The sequence below is a fragment of the Pristis pectinata genome, chromosome 7 (assembly GCF_009764475.1).
Source record: "Pristis pectinata isolate sPriPec2 chromosome 7, sPriPec2.1.pri, whole genome shotgun sequence".
Classification (NCBI taxonomy): domain Eukaryota; kingdom Metazoa; phylum Chordata; class Chondrichthyes; order Rhinopristiformes; family Pristidae; genus Pristis; species Pristis pectinata.
The window spans coordinates 87,797,001-87,820,046 of NC_067411.1; the positions used below are offsets into that span (position 1 = coordinate 87,797,001).

The 23,046-nt window shown below is 38.5% G+C and overlaps 1 protein-coding gene across 2 annotated transcripts in view; it reads right to left on the bottom strand.

The window, feature by feature from the left end:
• Positions 1 to 23,046, bottom strand: part of wdr36 (WD repeat domain 36) — a 108,067-nt gene that overhangs the window by 44,593 nt on the left and 40,428 nt on the right. The window contains exons 17-23 of one of the 2 annotated variants that reach the window (XM_052019498.1): positions 22,494 to 22,601; positions 18,082 to 18,179; positions 17,657 to 17,802; positions 16,868 to 16,987; positions 16,245 to 16,326; positions 5,705 to 5,892; positions 376 to 2,698 (exon numbers count right to left, since the gene is read on the bottom strand). In XM_052019498.1, the coding sequence (XP_051875458.1) occupies positions 2,549 to 2,698; positions 5,705 to 5,892; positions 16,245 to 16,326; positions 16,868 to 16,987; positions 17,657 to 17,802; positions 18,082 to 18,179; positions 22,494 to 22,601 (892 nt within the window). In that variant the 3' untranslated portion in view covers positions 376 to 2,548. Of the gene's footprint in view, positions 1 to 375; positions 2,699 to 5,704; positions 5,893 to 16,244; positions 16,327 to 16,867; positions 16,988 to 17,656; positions 17,803 to 18,081; positions 18,180 to 22,493; positions 22,602 to 23,046 lie in introns of those variants that run through there. The other variant, XM_052019499.1, reaches the window with a different exon arrangement.

A 23,046-nucleotide genomic window follows, 5' to 3' on the forward strand; every position in this document is an offset into this window, starting at 1 on the left:
GCAGTTCCCCAGACAGTAGCTATGACCTTGACTTCACATCTCATCTGACTACTTTTAAAATAAAAGTAGCACACTCCTTAGTATCTTGCTAAATGCTTGTTATCTCAGCTTCATTGCTTCTGAAGATTTACAGGTTGGCTGTAAATGATAACCCATGTACAAAGAAAAGTAACATTACACTACAAATATATCAATCAAAAATCTAGAATTTTTTCCGATGTCTGAGAAGACTTTTGAGCAAACAAGTTTTCTGAACGATACAGAAAAAAATTAAGGAAAGAACATATTCTAATAGGAACTAGTATGGTTTAGTACAGTTAAAGTAAATACAAGATTCATTGTACATTTATCCAATGAACAATGAAATTATATAAAGGAGAATCCCAAACCAAATGATATTTTAGTATTTGTAATATTAATATACAAAAATAAGCTCAAGTTTAAAGAGATATTACATTGAAAATCGTCCAGTATTGTAGCACAATTTCCATACTGAGAGATTAAAGGAAATGATTTTGTTTTCAGATCTTTCTCAGTATTCTAAGGTGCATGACATCACGTTCCTTTCCTCACTTCAATTAACATTTTCTAATAGCACTTCCTTACTTGTGATTACCCTATATAAAAATGAGCATCAAGGAGAAAACACTCCAATGGCTGGAGCCATACCTTGCACAAAGAAAGATGATTGAAGCTGTTGGAAATCATTCTATTAGTTCAAGGTAATGTCTTGGGTCCAAATCACGTCTACCTGTTTCATCAATGATTTTTCATTCATCATAAAGGTAAGGATGTTCTACAATCATTGTGCAATGTCTAATTCTATTTATAACTCAGTATGTGAAGCAGTCCATGCCTGCGTGCAGCAAGACTGACAACATTCAGACATGGCTGATAAGTAGCAAGTAATATTCACACCACAAGAGTGCCAGGCAATGACCATCTCCAAGAGAATCTAACCACTTGCCCATGAACTTTATTGCATTTTCACTGCCACTGGCATCCTTTTAGGGGGAGTCATCATTGGCCATAAACTCAACAGGACAGTCACTTACATACTCCAGCTACAAAAGCAAGTCAGAGGCCTGAATCCTGTGAGTGATTGATTCACTTCCTGACACCCCAGAAACATCCCATCATCTACAAGGCACAAGCTAGGGGTGTGATGGAATATCATGCCATTCTCTGGATTAATGGAGCTCCTACAACTCTTCAGCAACTTGAAACCAACCAAGATAAATGGGATCACTTGAATAGTACCCCAGCCACTATTCTGAATAATCATTCCCTGCACCACCAGTATACAGCGGTAGCCCACTTATTTGCAGCTCCGAGGCTACGCCACCTCCCAAACCCACGAGCTTTACTATTGAGAAGGGCAGCAGGCGCAAGCCACACACCATACTGATTTAGAAATACAATGGCAATCCTTCATTGTCACTGGGTCTAAATCCTGAGACTCCCTCCCCAACACTGCTGCAGCTATGCTCAGTTCCTGAAAATTGAAATAAATAAAAACTCTACCATTTCCTCTTCTAGTCCTACAGGTTCACTATTTATATGCTAATTACATTTAATACTTCCACCATTCTTCCATCCTACATAAGCTCTCTCATGTCAAATAAACAGTATGCTTCAGCTATTCTGTTCTTTTACTATTCCTCACCATGACCTTATTCTGTCTTTCGAATTTCTTCCAGTTATTTAAGCTTTAATTCCACATGAAATTTCCTTTTGTTTCAGCCCTAGATTTCACACTTGCCTCTTCACTCATTCCTTGAAATTTCTGTACACATTCAGGAAACTTTAGCTTTTGTTAATCCCCATTGATTAAAATTATCTCCAAATGATTCTGCATGGAAGTTTAACATTATTCTTGAGCTTAGCTTGGTGTAGATCTTCCTTTTTGAATGAGTATTGGTTATACAACTTAACAAGAATATTAAAATGTTTATCTAATCATTCTTCTGATTATTGCTTAGCAGAAATATACCCCTAAATAATAACAGGTTTAATATTAGAATCATACAATGAATACAAAACAATACATAACACGTAGATAAAATGGCTGATTCTATAAAACATGTATTCTTTTTAATTCAATGTAGGTGCTTGCTATAAAATATTGATATAAAAGATGAAATCTAATTTATTTTTGACAAAATAGTTTTAGTTTTACAACTGATACAATTCCATAATAAAACAACTTTTATTTACATATCAATAGTAACAGCAAATAATTAGACAGCAAGCATGAAGGAAAATGATGATCCACAAAAATGCATAGTTTGGCAAGTTTTGGGCCATTTTCTCTTCTATGCCAACCTGTTATAGGCACATTCAAAAAAATGCCACCATTACAACATACCTTTTAAGAAATTATAGTCAACAGAATACTTCAAACCTTAAATAGAGGAATTATATCTGAAAAGCAATTTCTATCCATGGCAACGCACAGTATATAATGTAGAAAAAGTGGCATAATAACATGTGTGGGTGTGTTAAGGTAGAATATGCACTGAATCACTGAACAGTGCTAATTTTCAGTTTACAACAGAGCACTTTTCATATAGCCCAGGAGGCACATGCTCTTATTGAAAAGGGTTTGCATATGCATCCAAGTTTCCTCCAACTGCACTGATACTTTGGACATTTCTTCTAGTAGAACTGGTTCAGCAGCAATAACCTTGAGATGGAGCTGCAACAGCAGTACAGAAGAAGAAAAAAAGAGAACATTAACTGATTTGTAAAATTGGACAGACGTTATGATCCAGCACAAAGAATGGTCCAACAAAATACATGCAACTTGTGGACTCTGAGAAATGAAGTGGGTGGGGAGAGGGGCAGGAAGTGTGAAGGAGCAGAGACAGCAGATATTCAGATTCTCCAAGTTCCTCAAAATCTACATTTCTAGTGTAACTGATCAATTGTGTGACTGACCGATCATTGCAATTCTGTTTATAATACATTTACTATTTTGTGGACATTATTTTGCAGACCAGATATTCACCAGGTATTTCTATAAAAATGTCTGGATTATCATTGTGAACACCTTTGTAATTCAATTTCTTGTGTAGCTTGTTCCAATAAGATGGGTGCCACAGTCACTTTCAAAAGATTCATAACTAGCTTAATTGATTTTGGGATCAACACAATACTAACCAATGAAAGTTCAGGTCGCTATGGCTAAGGGATTTTGAAGACTTTCCCATTCCACTATGTTGCAGTGATGCCATCTGTTGCCACCACCCTCAAAAAAAAGTCCTTATGTCAGACTGAAGGGAATGACACCTTAACCTGAAACTTTGCCTCCTAGAATTATAGGAAAGCACAAAATTCTTGCCATTTTGAAGACATGGCCAAGTTTCCAGTAGCATCTTTCACAAATGAACCACCAGGTATTTTAATGCTTCAGGAACTTCTTTTCTCCCCCGATTATCTTTCAAAGTTCCTTCATTTAGAATTGTAGAAACTGGCTTGCAATCAAGGTGCTTAAAAAAAACGGAACACCACAGTTAGTGAACAGTGCAGTCAGTGGTGCTTCAAAATTCCAGCTTCCAGAAAACGTCAATTTTGTGACATTGAAAGTGCCAACAGAAGATTCCTTTTCATGGTCAATTTTGTTTCTCATGAGAAAGCTTGCTGAATAAAATCAATTAAGTCACGAGGATTGTTTATGTTTGGACCCTGGAAAACGGCAAAGTGTTAAAATTTGCACTCAAAGCCACCAGGGACTTCTCGTCTTGGTGCTCCAAAATTAATTTTTCCTTATGACATAGGAGGCAGCCATTTGGTCTTTCAAGTCTATGCTAGCTCTCAGAGCAATCACATCGATTCTATTTCCCCATTTATTTTCCTGTAACCCAGTCTCTCTTACATGCCTATTAAGAGCCCCCCCTCCACTTTTTCCATCATCCACCTACATTTGGGGTAATTCACAACAGCCCAATTAACCCAACAACCAGCACATCTTTGAGACAAGGGAGGAAACTGGAGCACCCTGGGAAACCCAAGAGAGAACATGCCAACTCCACACAGCACTGGAGGTTAGTATCCAACCCAGGCTACTGGAACTGGAACTGAGAGACAGCTGTAGTACCTGCAACACCACTCTGTCACCCACAAATCCACTGGCTGAGAAAATACTTGTGGACAACCACCAATTTAGTATGCTGACAGCAAATTAGGAGGAAGGATGAGAGTGATCACATTTGAAAGCAAATGTGTTGCGTATGCGAAGTGGAATCATTTGATCCAATAACCCAAAGTGAAAATGGAGAAAGAAGCAGGTTAAAGGCAGACAACAGTAATACAACTTCCATTTCATCGAGGGCAATCAAAAAATTCCTTTCAAAAATGCTACATTTAAAATAGTCCATTAACATTATTAGATCAGGTTTCATTATTTTTATGCTTGTTTTTACAAAACAGTCGCAAGAGCATGGAGTGCAAAGCTATCATTCAGCATGTGGAGGAAAATGGACAGTCAACATTTCGGGCCGAGACCCTTCATCTGGACTGAGAGAATAGGAGAGTTAGCCAGTATAAAGAAAGGATGGGGCCACACCTGGCAAGAGATAGATGAATCCAGGTGAGATGAGGTGATTGGCAGATGGAGGAGGGAAGAGTGGAAATAGCAACAAAGGCTGCCAGGTGATAGGTGGAGGCAACAAAGAACTGCAGATGATGGAATTTGATAAGGAAGGTGGAGCATGGAGCCAAATAAGGGAAGTGGGATGCCCAGATCGGAAAAGAGGGGCAAAGGCACCCAGTGAGAGGAGTGTGTGGGTGATTGACAAATGGAGTAGGTGCATGAGGGGAAACAAACATGGCGATTTGGGACAGTGGGGGTGGGGTTGGGTGTGTGTAGGAACTGGGTGGACCAGAAGGAGAGAGAAAGGGACAGAGGGGGAGCAGGTTACTTGAAATCGGAGAATTCAAATGTTCATAATGTAGGGTTGTAGACTACCTAGGCGGAATACGATGTGCTGTTCCTCTAGTTTGCATTTGGCCTCACCCTAGCAGTGAAAGAGGCCAAAGGATTGTGGGAATGGGGAGGGGAATTAAAATAGAGTTCCCGGTTGCAAGCCAAAATGTTGACTGTCCATTTCCCCCCACAGATGCTGCCTAACCTGCTGAGCTCCTCCAGCTGTTTGCAGATGCTGGAAAAACTGGAACAAAAAAGTCTGTGTCCATAGTCATAAGGCCACTATTGCCAGTTCAAATAGCACCATGGACGTTGGCAATATTCACCATGTCCTTAAGTTTCAATGTTATTCAAATATTCAATTAATTTAAAAACTGCCTGAACAAAAAAAGTTAGAACATGTACAAGTTCAGTTGTAGAACAAAAAGATAGATTATACATTGGGATGGGTCATCTTCATTCTTCAAATCTATTTGATCCTATATTCACCACCATTCGAACCCATTTGTTTAAAAAAAACTGGAGGTTTTCAAAATAGATTTTAAGAATAAGAGGCCCAAGTGAAAAGCAATGATATTTTCCTGAAGAAAAACAAGCATGTTCAGATTGCGCCGGTTTAAATGAAAAAGTTGAAGATCACCAAATGCAATATGGCAATGACCTTTTCATGTGAATGCTAAACATGCAGCTTTTCAAGAAGTGCTTGGATTAGTGCTACTGTGAAATGAAGTTGCAAAATGAAAAGACTTCTACTTCCAAATGAAAATTTTCAATTACCTTCAAGTACAATGCAAGGTAGGCCTGAGCCAATTCAAAATCACGCTTTGTAGAAAGCATGCAGCTGATCATTTGCAGAAAACTTTGCATCACATTCAAAGAACCTCCTCCTTCTGGGGCCAAGCTCCTCAGCTCAATGTCGATATTCGATGGGCCCATTCCTTTCAAAAGTTTAATTACATGGTCATCTGTGGCAAAGCAGGAAAAAAGAATTCTCAGTTACTCTGCAAATATAGCTTTTAAAATTTATTTGGTTAAAATTATTCAAAACAACCAAAACTTTTAAAAAATGACAGCTAAATGATAATCACCCACATTAAGAAATAGATGCAAGAAACCATTTGTACCATTTTGTTAGTTTGTAATGTAATTTATGAATATTAGCCAAACTCTGCACTCCATCCCCCTCAAAAGATAATGTTTCAGAACAGTGTGTGTAATTGGTCTATTATTATCATCACATGCATCGAGAAACAGTGAAAAGCTTTTATCTGCATGCCATCCAGACAGATCATTCCATACACAAGTACATTAACGTAATACAAAAGAGAGAAAACAGAATGCAGAATATAGCATTACAGTTACAGAGAAAGTGCAATGCAGGTAGAATTCAAAGTGGTCAAGAACGATTAACTTTTTAAACTATTCCAAGGTTATAGATGTCACTGCAAGGCCAGCTTTAAATTGCTATCCCTTATTGCCCTTAGAGTGAACATATTCCAACACCGATGGACTGCCAAGATCTTGACTCAGCAAAAATGAAGGAGCTCTGTGTGGAGCCACTGTGTTACTTACTTCAACTACATAAATTAAAATGGTCTATGAGATAATTTCATTTCTGTAATCAAAATTTTTGTCACCCTTCTGTGCCAACATAATGGATCTTTCAATATTTATGTTGAAAATAGCAGATTGATATTTATTACACCAAAACTACATTTCCCTAAACCATCAATGGTGTTTCTGTGATCTAAGTCGCACAGTTCTAATCATCATTTTATTTTTAATTTTAAAGAAAGTTAAATTAGATTTAATTACTGCTCTTTGAAGATTTAATCCAGTAACCGTCTCCCTCTGCAACCAACCACCACCACCTCCCCTCCCATCAGGAGTTCTTGGTGGTACAGTAGGTTAACACTTGCCATGGGCCAAATTTGCAACTCATTCACACAATAATTAAGTTACCCACTGCTGTATGATGAACCAGTAAATAAGGGATGGGCAGTAAAAGGAGCCTGTATCCTGACACTGCTGCAACTGACAAGGTGAAAAACTTGCTTATTCAAGAAATGCAGAAAGAAAACAACCTGTAATGATTACTTCAATTAAGATTCACAGACCAAAGTATAGAAGTATTCCTGTTTGGCAAGTGTAATTGAAGGAGTGCATCTCCAAGACTGATTGATCACAGGATTCCGATTTAGGAATTGCTTTGAGAAGCCACCTACGGCAATTAAGATTGACATAGCTATGATGCAGGCTGAAACTGAATCATCACAAGTTAAGGTACATCCCCCCCTCTGTAAAACTCAGTTTTACCACATTGCATCAATAAATTTCGCACACAGAGAATGGCCAGCTGGCTGTAGTGAGATAAGAAACAATGAGTTTACGTCAAGACACATCTAACAACATCTAGTGTTTCAATAACAGTTAGAGAAAATAGTCATTTTCATGGCAATAGAAATAACAGGAGCCTATATTAAGACAGAAATAACTATGACCCATGTTCAAGACACTCCCACTAGTGGACACATCTTGCCATCTACCCTGCCATGCTCCTTTCGAATTTGGTATGTTTCAATCGGATCACCTTTCATTCTTCTAAACTCTAACGAAAAGGGATTCAATTTTTTTCAGCCATTTGTGATAGGCCAACTCTCTCATTCCAGGAATAGCTTAGTTCAAAAGGTTTTCACCATCTCCAATGCTACTATATTGTTTCTTAAATAAAGGAACCAAAACTATAGGCAGTACTCCAGGTCTAATCTCACTCACCATGCATAACCCTTACAATGTTTTTCTATTTTTATACTTCAACCCTCTAGCAACAAAGGCCAATATGCCATTTGCCTACTTAATAATTTTTGCATATGCATGCTAAAGTTTTGTTTCATACACAGGAACAGCTTGATCCCTCTGAACTCCACTCATTTGCAGTCTCTTAATAATTGTCTGCCTTTTGATTCCTCCTACAGAAGTGCATGACCTCACACTTTCCTACGTTAAATTCCATTTGTCAAGTTTTCACCCACCCACTCAGCTGATCCATATCCTGTCACAGAGTCCAAATTTTCTCATCACTTCATGTCTTCCCACCTATTTTCACATTATTAGCAAACTTGGGATATCTTACACTCAATTTATGATTGAGAGGATAATTTTACAAACTTAAAGGATTTTTTTTTTATACACAACTCTGGTCCACTCTTTACCTGGCTCTAGGTAGTAATGAATTGGTCAACCAAAAGCATGCAATTCTTGCACAGAGAGCCACTAGTTTTTTTTGGAACCAGGGAAACAATCCAGAATAAATACAATAACAAAATGTTCCTTTCTTAAATCCAGCTAATCTAACCTGTAGAAAATGTGGAAACCTCAAAGTTTGGTTTACAACAGACACAACAGCATCACACAAGAGCCTTTCAAAAACAGAACTGTGATGCAGCCCAACAGTGCAGATCCTAAAATTTTGCAGAATGCAGTAATAGAAGACCATATGCAATGTTTTCTTGCACACACTCTTAGTTCTGGGGAAGCCAAGTGCAATCTATGCTCTAATGCTCCAAAATGAAGCCAAGAAGAATTTGATTATATATTTAATCCCAACAAATCAAATTGGCATGGGTAACCTTCATGAACTGTATTCAAGATAGTTCCTTAGAGCATTATGTTGAAGAACCAACTAGGGAGCAGGCCATTTCAGATCTGATATTAATGTATCAGACAAAATTAATGATCTCATAAAGGATCCCCAAGGAAAATGAGATCATAGCATGATAGAATTCCTTTTGAGGATGAGAAATGTGGGTGGAATCTGTGTCCTAAACTTAAATAAAGACAATTACAATGGTACAAAAGATAAGAGTTGCCTGAAGTCGACTGGGAAGAGATTAAAGAATAAAATGGTATATCAACAGTGGCACACGTTTAAGGAGGTATTTCACAAACTCAAAAGGCATAATCCAGTGAGAAAGAACGGTTCAACATGAAGGAAACACCATCCATGGTTACCCAAGTTATGGATGATATTAAGTCGGAAAAAAAACATTAGGAAGATTAATGGTAAACTAGGGAATTAGGACATTCTGAGAAACCTGTAAAAGATACAAAAAAATTATAAAGAGAACATAAGGTATGAGAGTAAATGAGAAAATATAAAACTATGAGATTCTATAGAAGATGAGACTGTGGAATTCATGGAATTAGAGAAATGGCATAAATTCTAAATACGTATTCTACCATTCTACTAGTGGTCACCTACCATTAAATGATTCAAAAACATCCCAAATAATAGATAATCAACAGGTTGCAAGGATAAGGAGAGGGGAATTAAAGCTCTTTCATGAGAGAAAATGTATTACACAAACTAATGGGACCAAAGGCTGACAATTCCCTGGACTTGATGGTCTGCATGCAAGATAGTGAAAGAAAAGAGGCACAGAGATAATGGATGTGTTGGTTGATTATGGAACCTCCCAGAAGGCTGGAAAACCACAAAAGGTAATTATCAACAGGATATTTAGGAAATCATACGACCATCAAGCAGAGTCAACATGCTTTTATGAAAGGGAATAAAAGTGTTTGACAAATTTCCTAGAGTTCTTTGAGGGTTTAACAAATACAGTGGATACAGGGGAAAACGGGTAGATGTAGTGGATTTGGATTTTCAAAACACAAGTAGCTAGCAAAAGCAATTAGGAATGCTTATTGAATGTTGGTCTTTATTGCAAGTATGGAAAATAAAAGCAGGAAAGTTTTGATGCAATTTTACAGAACTTTGGTGAGACACTTGGAGTACTATGGACGCTTTAGGTCTCCATCCTTAGATGAAGATAAATCAGCACTGGAGGCTGTGCAGGGAAAGTTCCCTCAGTTGATTCCTAAGATGAAGGGGCCCATGTATGAAGAGAGTTTTGTTTATTGAGAAGCAATTTTAATCGGGAGTAATAAAGGTAACAACCAACCTTCAAACCGTTTTGAAATGCAATCTGAGTTTTAATCAGTCTTGAAATTACAAAACAGCTGTGTTATCAATAGCATCGTCTGTGATGAGAGCAGGCTACTGACACGCAATTGAAATCCAGCTGAGATATGATTTGGAAACTAACGTGACAATGAGATATTCTCGTATACTTTGGCCAAACATACAGACAATAATTAGCCTACATTGAACCAGCATCAAACATGCACAAGATACTTTACACCGTTGTGACAGGGTGACTAGAGAATTTTTACCAGAACCACACTACTCCAGACCCTATCACTGCCTTGGTCCAAACACTGAAGAACTGAATTGGTAGTCTTGTCAATTAAGATGTACTCTGTTCAAGACCACTTCAAATTCAGTTTGTACAAAAGAACTCTGGAAAGAGAAACACAATGCATGTTTCAGGTCAGTGTTGCCTGACCTGCTGAGTGTTTCCAGCAGTTACTGTTTTTATTTCAGATTTTCAGCTTTTGAATTTTTTTTTGGTTTCCAATGAGTACATAGCCCAATATGCTCAATCTTATTCTGACTTTGAATGAGCCAAACAGAGACCAGAGCAGAAGATACAACAGGTCTTTACTTAGCACAAACAGACATGCAGGGAGACCTGGTGGAAGAATCTTAGGCTGAAGACCATAAGATAAAAGGAGTAGAATTAAGCCATTAAGCCCATCACATCTGCTCTGCATTTCAATCATGACTGATTTTTTCAACCGCATTGTCAGCCTTCTCCCCTTAACCCCCTTACCAATTAAGAACCTATCTCTGCCTTAAGTACACCCAATGACTTGGCCTCCACAGCCCTCTGTGGTAACAAATTCCACAGATTCACCACCATCTGGCTGAAGGAATTACTCCTCAGTTTTAAAGGGAAGTCCCATTATTTTCAGGCTGTGTCCTGGGATCATAGACTCTCCTACTAATGGAAACATCTTCTCCATGTCCATCCTATTCAGGCCTTTTGGTATCCGGTAGGTTTTAATGTGATTCCCCCTTTATCCTTCTGTACTCCATCGAGTAAAGGCCCAGAGACATCAAACACTCCTCATACGTTAAGGCTTTAATTCCTGGAATTATTCTTGTGAACCTCCTCTGGACCCTCTCCAGAGACAGCACATCCTTCCTTAGTTTCTTCCCCTCTGCCATCAGATTTCTGAACGGTCCATGAACCCTACCTTGTTATTCCTCTTTTGCACTATTTATTTTTTGGTAACTTACGGTAATTTTTGTCTTGCATTGTGCAGCTGCTGCAAAACAACAAATTTCACAATGTATGTCAGTGATAAGTCTGATTCTGAAGCTTGAGGGAATCCTGAACTAGGACTCCCAAGTCCCTTTGCACCTCTGTTTTCTGAATTTTCTCCCCATTTAAAAAAAATAGTCTACACCTTTATTCTTCCTACCGAAGAGCATAACCCCACACTTCCCTACGTTGTATTCCATCTGCCACTTCATCGCCCTCTCTCCCAACCTGTCCAAGTCCTGCAGAATCCCTGCCTCCATGACACTATCTGTTTCTCTACCTATTTTGGTATCTTCTCAAACTTGGCCACAATGCCACTAGTTCCTTCACCCAGATATTAATGTATAGAGTGAAAAGTTGCAGTCCCAACACTGACCCCTGCAGAACTCCACTTGTCGCCAGCAGCCATCCTGAAAAGGACCCCTTTGTCCCCACTCTCTGACTTCTGCCAGTCAGAGAATCTTCTATCCATGTTAATACCTTGCCTCTAACACCAGAGGTTCTAATCTTATTTAGCAGCCTCGTGTGCAGCGTCTTGTCAAAGGCCTTCTGAAAATCCAAGTAAATAACATTCTCTGACTCTTTATCTAACCTGCTTGTTACCTCCTCAAAGAACTCTTAACAGATTTGTCAGGCAAGATCTCCCCTTAATGAAATCATGCTGACTTTGTCCTATTTTATCATTTACTTCTGAGTACTCTGAAGTTTAATAATGGATTCTAAAATCTTCCCAAACACAGAGGCCAGGCTAAGTAGCCTATAATTTTCTGTCTTTTGCCTCCCTCCCTTCTTAAACATCAGTGTCACATTAGCAATTTTTCAGTCCTCTTACTCTCTCTGACTCCAGCGATTCTTGAAAGATCACTACTAATGCCTCCACAATCTCTTCAGCTACCTCTTTCAGAATTCTGGGGTGTAGTCTATCTGGTCCAGGTGACTTATCCACCTTCAGGCCTTTCAGTTTCCCTAGCACCTTCTCCTGAGTAATGGCCACTACACACCTCTGCCTCCCCACCCCCCTCGTGAATTTCTGGCATGTTACTGGAGTCTTCCACTGTGAAGACTGATGCAAAGTACTTATTTAGCTCCTCCACCATTTCCTTGTTCCCCATTACTACTTCTCTAGCATCATTTTCAAGCAGTCCAATGTCCACTCTTGCCTATCCCTTACCCTTTATGTATCTAAACTACTTTTGGAATCTTCTTTTATATTATTGGCTTGTTTACCCTCATATTTCATTTCTTGTAGTAGAACCTCCCCAAACAGTGCATTAAGTTTTTGTACTCTGTGTACATACAAGTACATCTTCGTATGCAGAGTAGATCTTATCTGACAAAACCAACTTTCAATAAACAAAGACCTTTGTTGACTGGTGTTGCAACAACCTTGCACTCAACATCACCAAGACCCAGGAATTGATTGTGGACTTCAGGAAGGGGAAGGTCAGGAAAAACAGAAACCAGCACTCATTGAGAAGTCAGTGGTGTAAAGGGTGAGCAGCTTCAAGTTCCTGGGCATCAACATCTCGGAAGATCTATCCCAGTCCCAACACATTGATGCAATCACGAAGGCGGCAAGCCAGTGGCTCTACTTCATTAGTTTGAGGAAATTTGGTATGTCACCAAAGACTTGCAAATTTCTATAGATGTACGATGGAGAGAGCATCCTGACTGGTTGCATCACAGCCTGGTGTGGAGGCTCCAAGGCACAGGATCGGAAGAGGCTTCAGAAGATTGTAGACTCAGCCAGCTCCATTACGGGCACAACCCTTCCCACCACCAAGAACATCTTCAAGAGGTGGTACCTCAAGAAGGCAGCATCCATCATTGAGGACCTTCACCATCTGGGACATGCCCTCTTCTCATTACTACCATCAGGGAGAAGATACAGGAGCCTGAGATCCACACTCAACGATTTAGGAACAGCTTCTTTTCCTCCATCATCAGTTTTCTGAATGGTCCATGAACACTATTTTTTTTGCACTATTTATTTTGCAAGTTATAGTAACTTTATGTCTTTGCACTGTACTGTTGCCACAAAACAACAAATTTCACAACATACAAGTCAGTGATGATAAACCGAATTCTGATTGTGACTAGGTAGTTCACATAGATGGTCTAAAAGCTTTTGAAAGCTAATACCAAAAACAAATATGACGAAAACAATGTTTAATGTACAAAGTGGCAAAAAAAAAGCCAGTCTGGAACCGTCATTGATCTGCTACCTTGACCAAACGATTTTTTTTGCCAAACATCAGAGTTGCCTCATTGTGCATAAAGCTGTAGCTTAAGCCAAGCTATTTCATGTAGTTACAACACTGGTATCTACGCAACTACATCTTCACAAAAAACAAGGCAAATCCAATCAGGCTAATTTCTGCCTAAGTATTCTACTCTCAATCAGCAAACTAATGAATTCTATTGTCAGCGATGCTATCACACTTAATAACCAGTACCTACTCACTGATACCCAGTTTCAATTTTTACCAAAACCACTCTACTTCTGACCCTATCACTGTCTTGGTCCAACCACTGACTGAAGAATTGAATTCCAGAGAGACAAGAGTGTCTACTCTTGACATTATCTCTGCTCTATATTTCAGTAGTCAGTATAAAAGGCTGGAGGGAAGGGGTGGAGCAAGAGCTAGCTAATAGGTGGGATCCAGGTGAGGTGGAGTGATAGGCAGATGGGGGAATGGAGAGTGGGAATAGTGCCAGAAGCTGGGAGGTGACAGGTGGAAGTGACAAAGAGCTGAAGATGATGGAATATGATAGAAGAAGAAGGTGGAATCAAGGGAGAGAAGTGATGAGGGCAGGCGGGAGGAATGTGTGGGTGATGGGCAGATGGAGAGGGTGGAGGAGGAGAAACAGGGTGATGGGGGCTGGGGTGAGTGTAGAAAGAACTGAGCAAATTGGGAGGAGAGAGAAAAAGGACAAAGGGGGAGCAGTTTACCAGATATTGGAGAATTCAACGTTCATGGCATCAGGTTGTAGACTACAGAGGTAGAATACGAGATGTTGATCCTCTAGTTTGCGTTTAGCCTCACCCTGGCAGTAGAGGAGGCAGAGGACAGACATGTCAGTGTGGGAATGGGGAGGCCAGTTAAAAAGGCTGGCAACCGGGAGATCCAGATTCAATAAGAAAGCACATCACATCACCTGTGCTTGACATTTAAATGGCACCACAATCACCAATTCCCCTGCCATCAACATACTGAGAATTAACACTGACTAGCCCATAAGTACCATTTCTACAAGTGAACATTACAGGCTTTGTATCCTGCAGAAAGTGACTCACCTCTGACATGGTAAAGCATTTCCAACATCTTTTACAAGGTGCAAATAAGGAATGTGATGGAACACTCATCTGGCCAGATGACAGCAATTCCAACAACTCTCAAGACACTCAACCCCATAAGGAAAAAGCAATATGCTTAAATGGGCATCCCATCCACCGCCTTAGACATTCAGTGTTTGTACTGTGCACAATTTATAAATTGCACAGCGGTTACTTGCCCATGCTACTCCCAGACACCTCCCAAGTTCGTGGCCTTTATCACTGAGGAGAATAAGGGCAGCAGGTGGCTGGGAACACTACTACCTGGAGGTTCCCCTCCAAGTCATGCATCATCCCAATCTGGAAATATATCAACAGTTCTTCATCATCACTGAGTCCAAATCCTAGAATTCTCCCCCCCCCCCAAACACCACTGTGACGCTACCTTCACCACAAGTTCCAGAGGTTCAAGGTAGCTTTCCACCACCTTCTCAGGGACAACTAGGGATGGGTAATAAATCAGGCCTATCGGAATCTTACATTTTTATGTATGTTTATTCATATGTTCTGCGACCTAGGCATTGCTGATAAGTTGCCACCTATAAGCATTGTGAAAATGAAGGCACCCAGAAACTGAAATATGTCTGCTTGTTTTTGATAAGTAACATCTTGACAGAGACACAAGTTGCCATTCACCCATACTGGATGCTCCAAGGGTGTCCCCCTACAGCTGAACGTTAAGATGCTAACGATATTAATTTTATTCTTCTTGATAAGTACTTCCTCTAGGGGTTTGCCAATTAAGTGCAGTACAGCTATTCTGAGCACATGGCACAGGCCCGCTGGCCCATAGTGTCTGTGCTGACCATGATGCCAATCCAAACTAAACCCACCTGCCTGAAAATGGTCTATATCCCTCCATTCCCTGCCATTCATGTGCCTGTCTAAATGCCTCTTAAATATTGCTATTGTATCTGTTTCCACCACTTTCCCTGGCAATGCATTCCAGGCACCTACCACTGTTTTAAAAAAAACTTGCCCTGTAAATCTCCTTTAAACTTTCACCCTCTCACCTTAAAGCTATGTCCTCTCGTATTTGACATTTTACCCTGTGAAAAAGACTATCTACCCTATCTATGCCTCTCACAATTTTGTAACTTTCTATCAGGTCATCCCTCAGCCTCCAATGCTCCAGAGAAGAAAATCCAAGTTAGTCCAACCTCTCCTTATAGCTAGAAAAAACCTCATCTCAAAACAAAGTCACTTGCAAAGTACAGATCTGCATTGACTACCATCTAACCTGTTATGAAGAAATGTGATTCTGTAGCAAGAGAAGCAACAGGTGATAGTAAACAAACCAACAGCAGTTTACGGGTGCTGGGCTTGAGATAATGAGCAAATAAATATAAGACCACTCCAACTGTTTACCACATCATTTCATTTGTATGCTAAATTCATAGCATATCCAGAAACAGTCAATGCATTATTTCTGCAAAAAATAATCTACAAAGAACATTTTGCATTGCATCTTTTTTTAAAAAGAAAAATCATTATTTATATTGCAGTCCAAGGTCAAGATCTTAACAGATCATTCTCAGTGTAAAAACCATAAGATCCCCAACATCATGAATATACTAACTACCATTTATAGCAGATGCAAAGCAAAATCAAGGAGTTTTTCCAGGCAGGAAAGAAAAGCTTCACTTATGGTGAAGATCGGTATCAGGAGGAGTATAGGATGTAGGTAGTATTTAAAAAAAAAGATCAACAGTACCAAGCACATCCAAGAAAATAAATTCAAGTTACTTACAATTATTGGTGTTTAGAGCACCTTCCAGCTGCATGTACAACTCTGTTTTTTGTGCCAGTACCCCCAGGTTTACCACTTTGGACTGAAAATATCAAATGATTTAGGAGAATTAAAAAAGATCTCCGCACGCTCTACTGATTTTGCACTGTACATCATCATTTTGCATTAAATTCAAAAGTAGAATTTATCCTTTGGGTCTTTGGACTTAGAACACATCTGTTGTAAAAACATGTCAGAATAGCCCTGATAGTTATTAACTTCTGAATCCATGCAGAGCATTCTGTAATGCAGATTATATTAACTCTTAACAAACCTCCATTTTTATTGTAATATTTTAAGGGAACAAATCTAATTTTCTGTTTACAATAGAATTAAGATATTCTAATGATGCCAGAACAGGCAAAGTTTAATTTTACAGATACAGATTTTAAGTACTGTTTGAGACTGTTATCTCTTCCACTGCTGTAACATCTCCAAAGCAGGAAAACCTAAGTGATCAAAAATGATAACTGATGAAAATGCTCAAAGGTCTCAAGCACAAGCCTTTAGGCAGACCTGATTAATGTTAGCGTCACCTCAAGTGTATATCAATATGATCGTTTCCCCACCCCCCCCTTTCTTACCTGGTTGTCAACAGCTTGTTGTTCTGCAGCAACAAAGTGAGGCACAAGGCCAGAAACAGTTGGAATGAAGAAAGGAACAGATTTGGGCACTTTAGGTGGTTCCTTGGGTTTGTTCCTTTTCTGTAGAATAGCCAAACAAAATCAGATAAGTACACAACAGATATACAAAGTACAATTTTAAAACTGTTATTGAGATGTCTTATTAAACGTGTGACAAGGTTAGTTTGACATATCATTCTAATTAAAAGTATCCCTCAGTTTTCAATTAAATTGCAGGTAATGAAAGTAAGGCTTATGACAGTTATCATTAGACAAAAATTCAAAGATAACATTCAAGTAAAATTTAGGTAGTAAAATTTAGGTATCAATTTAAACCATATATGAATGAACAAGACTAATATCGTAAATCAGTGTCTTGTGTCTACAAGGAACTTACGTGCACAAATATCAACAACACTATTGACTAACTATCCTAGTAAAAATGGCGCTGGAGCGTGGCGACTTGTTCCAAGCTGCTCTCTACAGATCCACTCATTATTTCTATTATAATCGTTCTACTCTTTTAAATACACTTTATTCTGCATTCTGTTATTGTTTTACCTTGTACTACCTTGATGCACTGTGAATTGATCTGTATGGATGGTATGCAAGACAAGTTTTTCACTGTACCTTGGTACACGTGACAATAATAAACCAATTACAATTCATTTTCATGTAAACACCACAATAAATAATCTTTTAAAATATTCATTCAAGAAAATTTAATTACTAAAGCAAATTATTTGCTACCTTAATAACATCAAGGTTGAGAAGATTTTTCCAGCGTGATTCTGGAAGCAAAGAGAGCGTCACCAACTGCTCTCCGAGCTGTTCAGATGAATCATATTCTATCATCTGACCTTCTAATTCTGTTTCATTGTCTGACGTCTCCATATCTAAAACAAAAGTGTTTATAACGTTATTGATAAAATGATAAAATAATGATAAATATCAACAACTTGTTATAAACTTAACAAGTATCTAGCTCATGAAAAAGTATGATTCAAATTAAACTTGCACATCCATTATATGTTCTCTTTAAAGAGAATAAAAAAAACGCAAATAATTAACATTAGAATTTCTTCCATACATATGGTTTTAGTCATTTGATGTAGCATCATGTACTTATTAAGCAAAACTCTTAAAAAAAATTCAAGAAATTGTATTTAATAAACCTTCTTGATGACATGCTCCAGGAAGCATTGTAACAGTAGGTTGATAATCAGCAGGAAGTGGACGAAGGGAAATAATATTATATTGTGTTTTGTTGGACCTAAGGAAGAGAGGGAGAAAAAGACATTAGGATTCACTGTACATCCCAATTATCAGAGCTATTGGTATGCATTTCAGAGCCAACTTCCCTAAACATTTGCAATTATTATTTTCTTAATTCAAAGACAATGACTGTCCATTAATTTAAGATTCTTGGAATTTCATTCCACTTGTTAAAAACAAAACACCCATGTTATACTGTTCTTCAGAAGATCCCAGACAATGAAATGCTTTTAGAGCAACCAATTTTCAAAGATAACTATTCAGTTAAGAACTCTTTGGAGGTGTTGACTGAGGTATAAACACAAACATAGAATGTCCCTGATTGATTTTTAATACTTAAGTGAGAACTTTTTCATCCATCTAATACAGACCAACAAGTTTAACATTATATTTAAGTGTTGTCACTTCTATGTTTCATTCCCTCACTGAAAAGTGCATATACATATTTTAAAGAAAATATGAAAAATAACTGCTTTTCCTTAACTGCTTATCCTGTTAAACCCAACTGGATTCAGTTTCAGCTGGATGAGGAAAGACAAACACTTGTGCAACAATCCCTTGTAATTGCCTTTACTGCTTTCCAACAAATGAATAAAAGTATCAAAAGATATTGCTTTTATTGTAGCTAGGACTAAAATAGATGGATGTTACCTTGAATTTTTTTGTCAATTATCCATGAAAACAGATCAAAAGGAAAAGGAATTTTGAGCTAAATATTTCTTTTTCTGGTTATCAAGAAAACACCATTAAGTTTTGGATCAGTGAGAAAAGTAGTAACAAACAAAAAAAAAGAAAAGAAAAGCAGGTTAGGAAGCCATTTCCCTCAGCTATTAAATAAAGTCCAGTTCTTTCATATGTATAGTTATTAAGACACTTGGCATCTTTGTGTTGAATAACTTGACCTCTGGGCAAGAAAGACGTCTTCTCCCCATCGAAAAATAAACAAACCAAAAATTCAGTTATTCAGGAGTCAAGTTCTGTCCGGGACAGGACGCAAAAAATAATAACAAAGTGCTAGAAATGCATAGTGGGTCAGGCAGGATCCATGAGGAAACAGTTGATGTTTCAGGTCAATAATCCTTCAACTTTGTAGCATGCAAAAGAGTTGTTCTTTTAAAATGACCCAACCAGATTGATACAGGATGTTCTTGTTCCCAAATCTGGACACAAATGAAAAAAAAATCGAGTTTGCAACCAGACTACTGTTAATGGAGTCTGCCTTCAGAGATTGACAATTTACATGTACAAGATTGGTTATGATTATGAGGGTGGTTCATTGTTTAATTCCTGGGTGTAAATTCTGAAAAATATTGGAGCCAACTTCTTTAAAACGCAGGCATTCATCCAATTTCATGGCACATCATAGTAATGTAATGGAGTCTGCTGATTTAGCCTTTTTTTAAAAAAGGGAAACAGCACCTGCGTACAATAATTGTGCTCCAAAGTAAAGCATTTTGCAGAGGCATAATTCACATTTAAAGTAAATTAAATTGGTGACCCTTACCAAAGATTATTAGTGAAATGCTCTACAGAATAAGCATGGCCCAAATAAGCCTGTTTAAAGATGGGCTTTTTTTGCTGCTGATGTTCAGCAATCAGCTTCTGCCAAGCAACAAACTCACATATTACAAAGTAAATGACGTTGCTATGGGTGGGAGTTTCCCCACTTTTTTGCTACAACTGACCTTATTGCATTAGTGGAGAGGTGTTCAGGAATGAAAAAGATCAACACAAATATCTTGCCTAAGTAAAGTCTAAAGCCACAGCTGTGGCTCAAATGCTGTGTGCCTGAAAAAAAATCTTGGTCTTTTTTTTTTACCCTTGTCCCATCAGCCTCCTTCTCTGCTCCCTCACCCTCTCAATCTGCCCATCTCCCACACATTCCTCCCACTAGTTCTCCTCCTCACCTCCTTCCCTTTATTCCATGGTTCATTGTCCTCTCCAATCAGATTCCACCTTCTTCAGCCCTTTGTCACCTCCACATATCACCTCCCAGCTTCTTACATCATTCCCACTCTCCCCCTCCCTCACCTGGATCCACCCATCACCCACCAGCTCTTACCTCACCCCTTCCCCCACCTTTTTATACGGGACATCTCCCCTCTTCTTTCCAGTCCCGATGAAGGATTGACCTGAAATGTCAACTGTCCATTTCCCTCCACAGATGCTGCCCAACCCGCTGAGTTCCTCCAGCTTTTTGTGTGTTGCTCCAGATTTCCAGCATCTGCAGTCTCTCGTGTCTCCATTAGTGTTTACAAAGTTATGTTTGATTCCAAGAAATTAGCTGATTGTATTTCCTAAGGCCCTAAACTCTGATGTATCCTTCCTAAATTTTACCAATTCTCTACTGTAGTTTTCCCTCTTAAAATGTTTCTTAAGAATTTCCCTTTCACCAAGACTTTAGTTATGTTAGCATTTTCGTTACAGAGCTTGGTGTCAAATTTAGTTTGATAATTCTCCTGTGAAGCTTCTCCTGCTGTGTTCAGGCTGCTATATAATTATAATTTATTGCTGTAATTGCATAGTGGATAACGGTGGGGAGAAACTTTAGGAAAGACGTCAAGACCCTAGAAAAACACGAAGTCACAAATAACAATTTGTGACTAGAAATCTGGTAATCTACTTGCACTGTCCTCAATCTGTCTGCAATCTTTGACGCAGTTGGGGATCGACTCAATTGGTTTCATTCTCATCTACTCAGTCACACTCTGAATCTTCTGCAATGGCATATTCCTACTACATTAATTCTGAATTCTGATGATCTTGCCCCCCCTTTCTAAAGGCAGTTTCTTATGCATATAATTCACCTCAGCAAAATCTGAAAATTTACCAGAATCAATCCGTACACTGACAACACAAGCTGTACTGCAGCATAATCTCTCAATTCTCTGCAATGCCAAATTTATTCACTGTTTGCCTGACATCCAATACTGCATGAGAAATAAATTCCCCCAGCCAAATATGGGGTAATGCCCCGTCACAAATTTCAATTCCTAGTCATCAATTTTATTAACTTTGCTGGCCAGTCATCTGAGCCTAAACTAATCCTTTCACCTGAGCACCTGGGGATCTGCTACTCTAGCCTGTACTTCACACCTTTTAACCTTTGTTTTCTCTCTCTCAAACTGCCTACATTGATCCATAAACCAGATGGCTCCTTCCACAGTTTATCATGGCAATCCTGGCCTCACTCTATCAGAGATATTCCCCATGTTCTATCCTTCGCTCCCCACCATCTCCATAACTTAAAATTAATTTGATTCCTCTGTTCCCAGTTCTGTTGAAGGGTCTTTGATGTGAAATGTTAATTGTTTCTTTTATCCCAGATGCTGCTAAGTTTTTACAGCATTTTCTGTTTAATTCTTCAGTACATGCAGGGTCTCAACCAGAAACACCAACCATCCCTTTGCCTCCACATATGCTGCTCAACCCACTGAGTTCCTCCAGCAATTTGTTCTTTTGCTCCAGATTACAGCATCTGCAATCTCTTGTCTCCTGTCTTATTCTCTACTTTGCCCACAGCCCCATAATTGTTTTCTTCTTGCTAGTCTCAATGCAATCCCCTTCCCTATCAATCAGCAAATTCCAGATCATTACTACTGGTTGCATTGCTTCTTTTTCCAGTCACCTTAAATCCATGAACAGCGTTTCTCAATCCCTATGCCAATGCAAACTTTTATTTATATACTTTGTCTGGATTCCCGTTGATGTTGAACACTAGCATATTTGCTCAAAGGAAAACAATCCCTCAATCAGGAGTCACTGTACAAATCTTTGGTTATCTTATATAGGGCATCTTTCACATTTTGTTTGATCTACAAATATTGAAATGGTGTCACATACCAAAATATCCCTCGAAAATCAGTGGGCATAATACCAACTCAGGAAAAGTGCCACTTTGGTCTCCTGGCCAAATTTTGTTTTATCATTTTCAGAGGTATTTTGAATAGTTATATTGTACTGAAGTGCTAAACACACAAGTATGAATTTTATTCATTCGATTAATTCATTTGGTTTCTCATAGCATTTGTAGGATTTGAAAGCATTATTGCACCTGCTATCATCTGTGATGATATGTGCAGCATTTAGTAATTATACAAAATAAAGCTATTTTAGTCTTCCCATACAAGTAATACTTTATCACATTTAATTGCAAGCAGCATCTCATAACCTCTTAAACAATTAACAAAAACATCTTCAATAATCACTGGAAAACTTGGAAAATTTCAATATCCCTGAAAGTAGATCTGGAGAAACATTAGCAAGTGATTAATATACAGATTAATATTTGTTTTGTAAATACTACACATACCAGAGGTATATTCCCAAGTTATCAACATGAGCAGTAGCAAGAAAATCTCCAGTGGGAGACATGGTAATACTGATAGCTGCCGAATCAAGCAAAAAGCAGTCTACTAGGCTGTGGAGAGAAGAAGAAAAATTTAAAAAGATCAAATTGAAACTTTGAAAATAGCTTTCATCTGATTCCAAAACACTTGTAATTCATGTTGTGTTCCAAAGTTCATTACAATAAACTTGATTACAGAGCATAAGAAAACCAAAGCATCAATCATAAATGTTTCCAAATGAGACCTGGCAGTTTAACAAAAATACTTTTGCAAAATAGAATAAGAAAGTAACAAAATGAACAAGAGCAAGATAAGGCATTTCCTTTTTCATAAGTCTGCTAGTTTATTAAAGGGAGCAGTAATGTCAGTCAGTGGAGTGGCAGGATCCTCCTGTCAGATGTGGAGGTCAGGGAGCAGTCTAGTGTCCCTGACAACTATGTTGGCAGGAAGTGTGTCCAGCTGCAGCTACTCTCAGACCACATTGATTGGTTGGAGCAGCAGATGGAATCTTTAAAG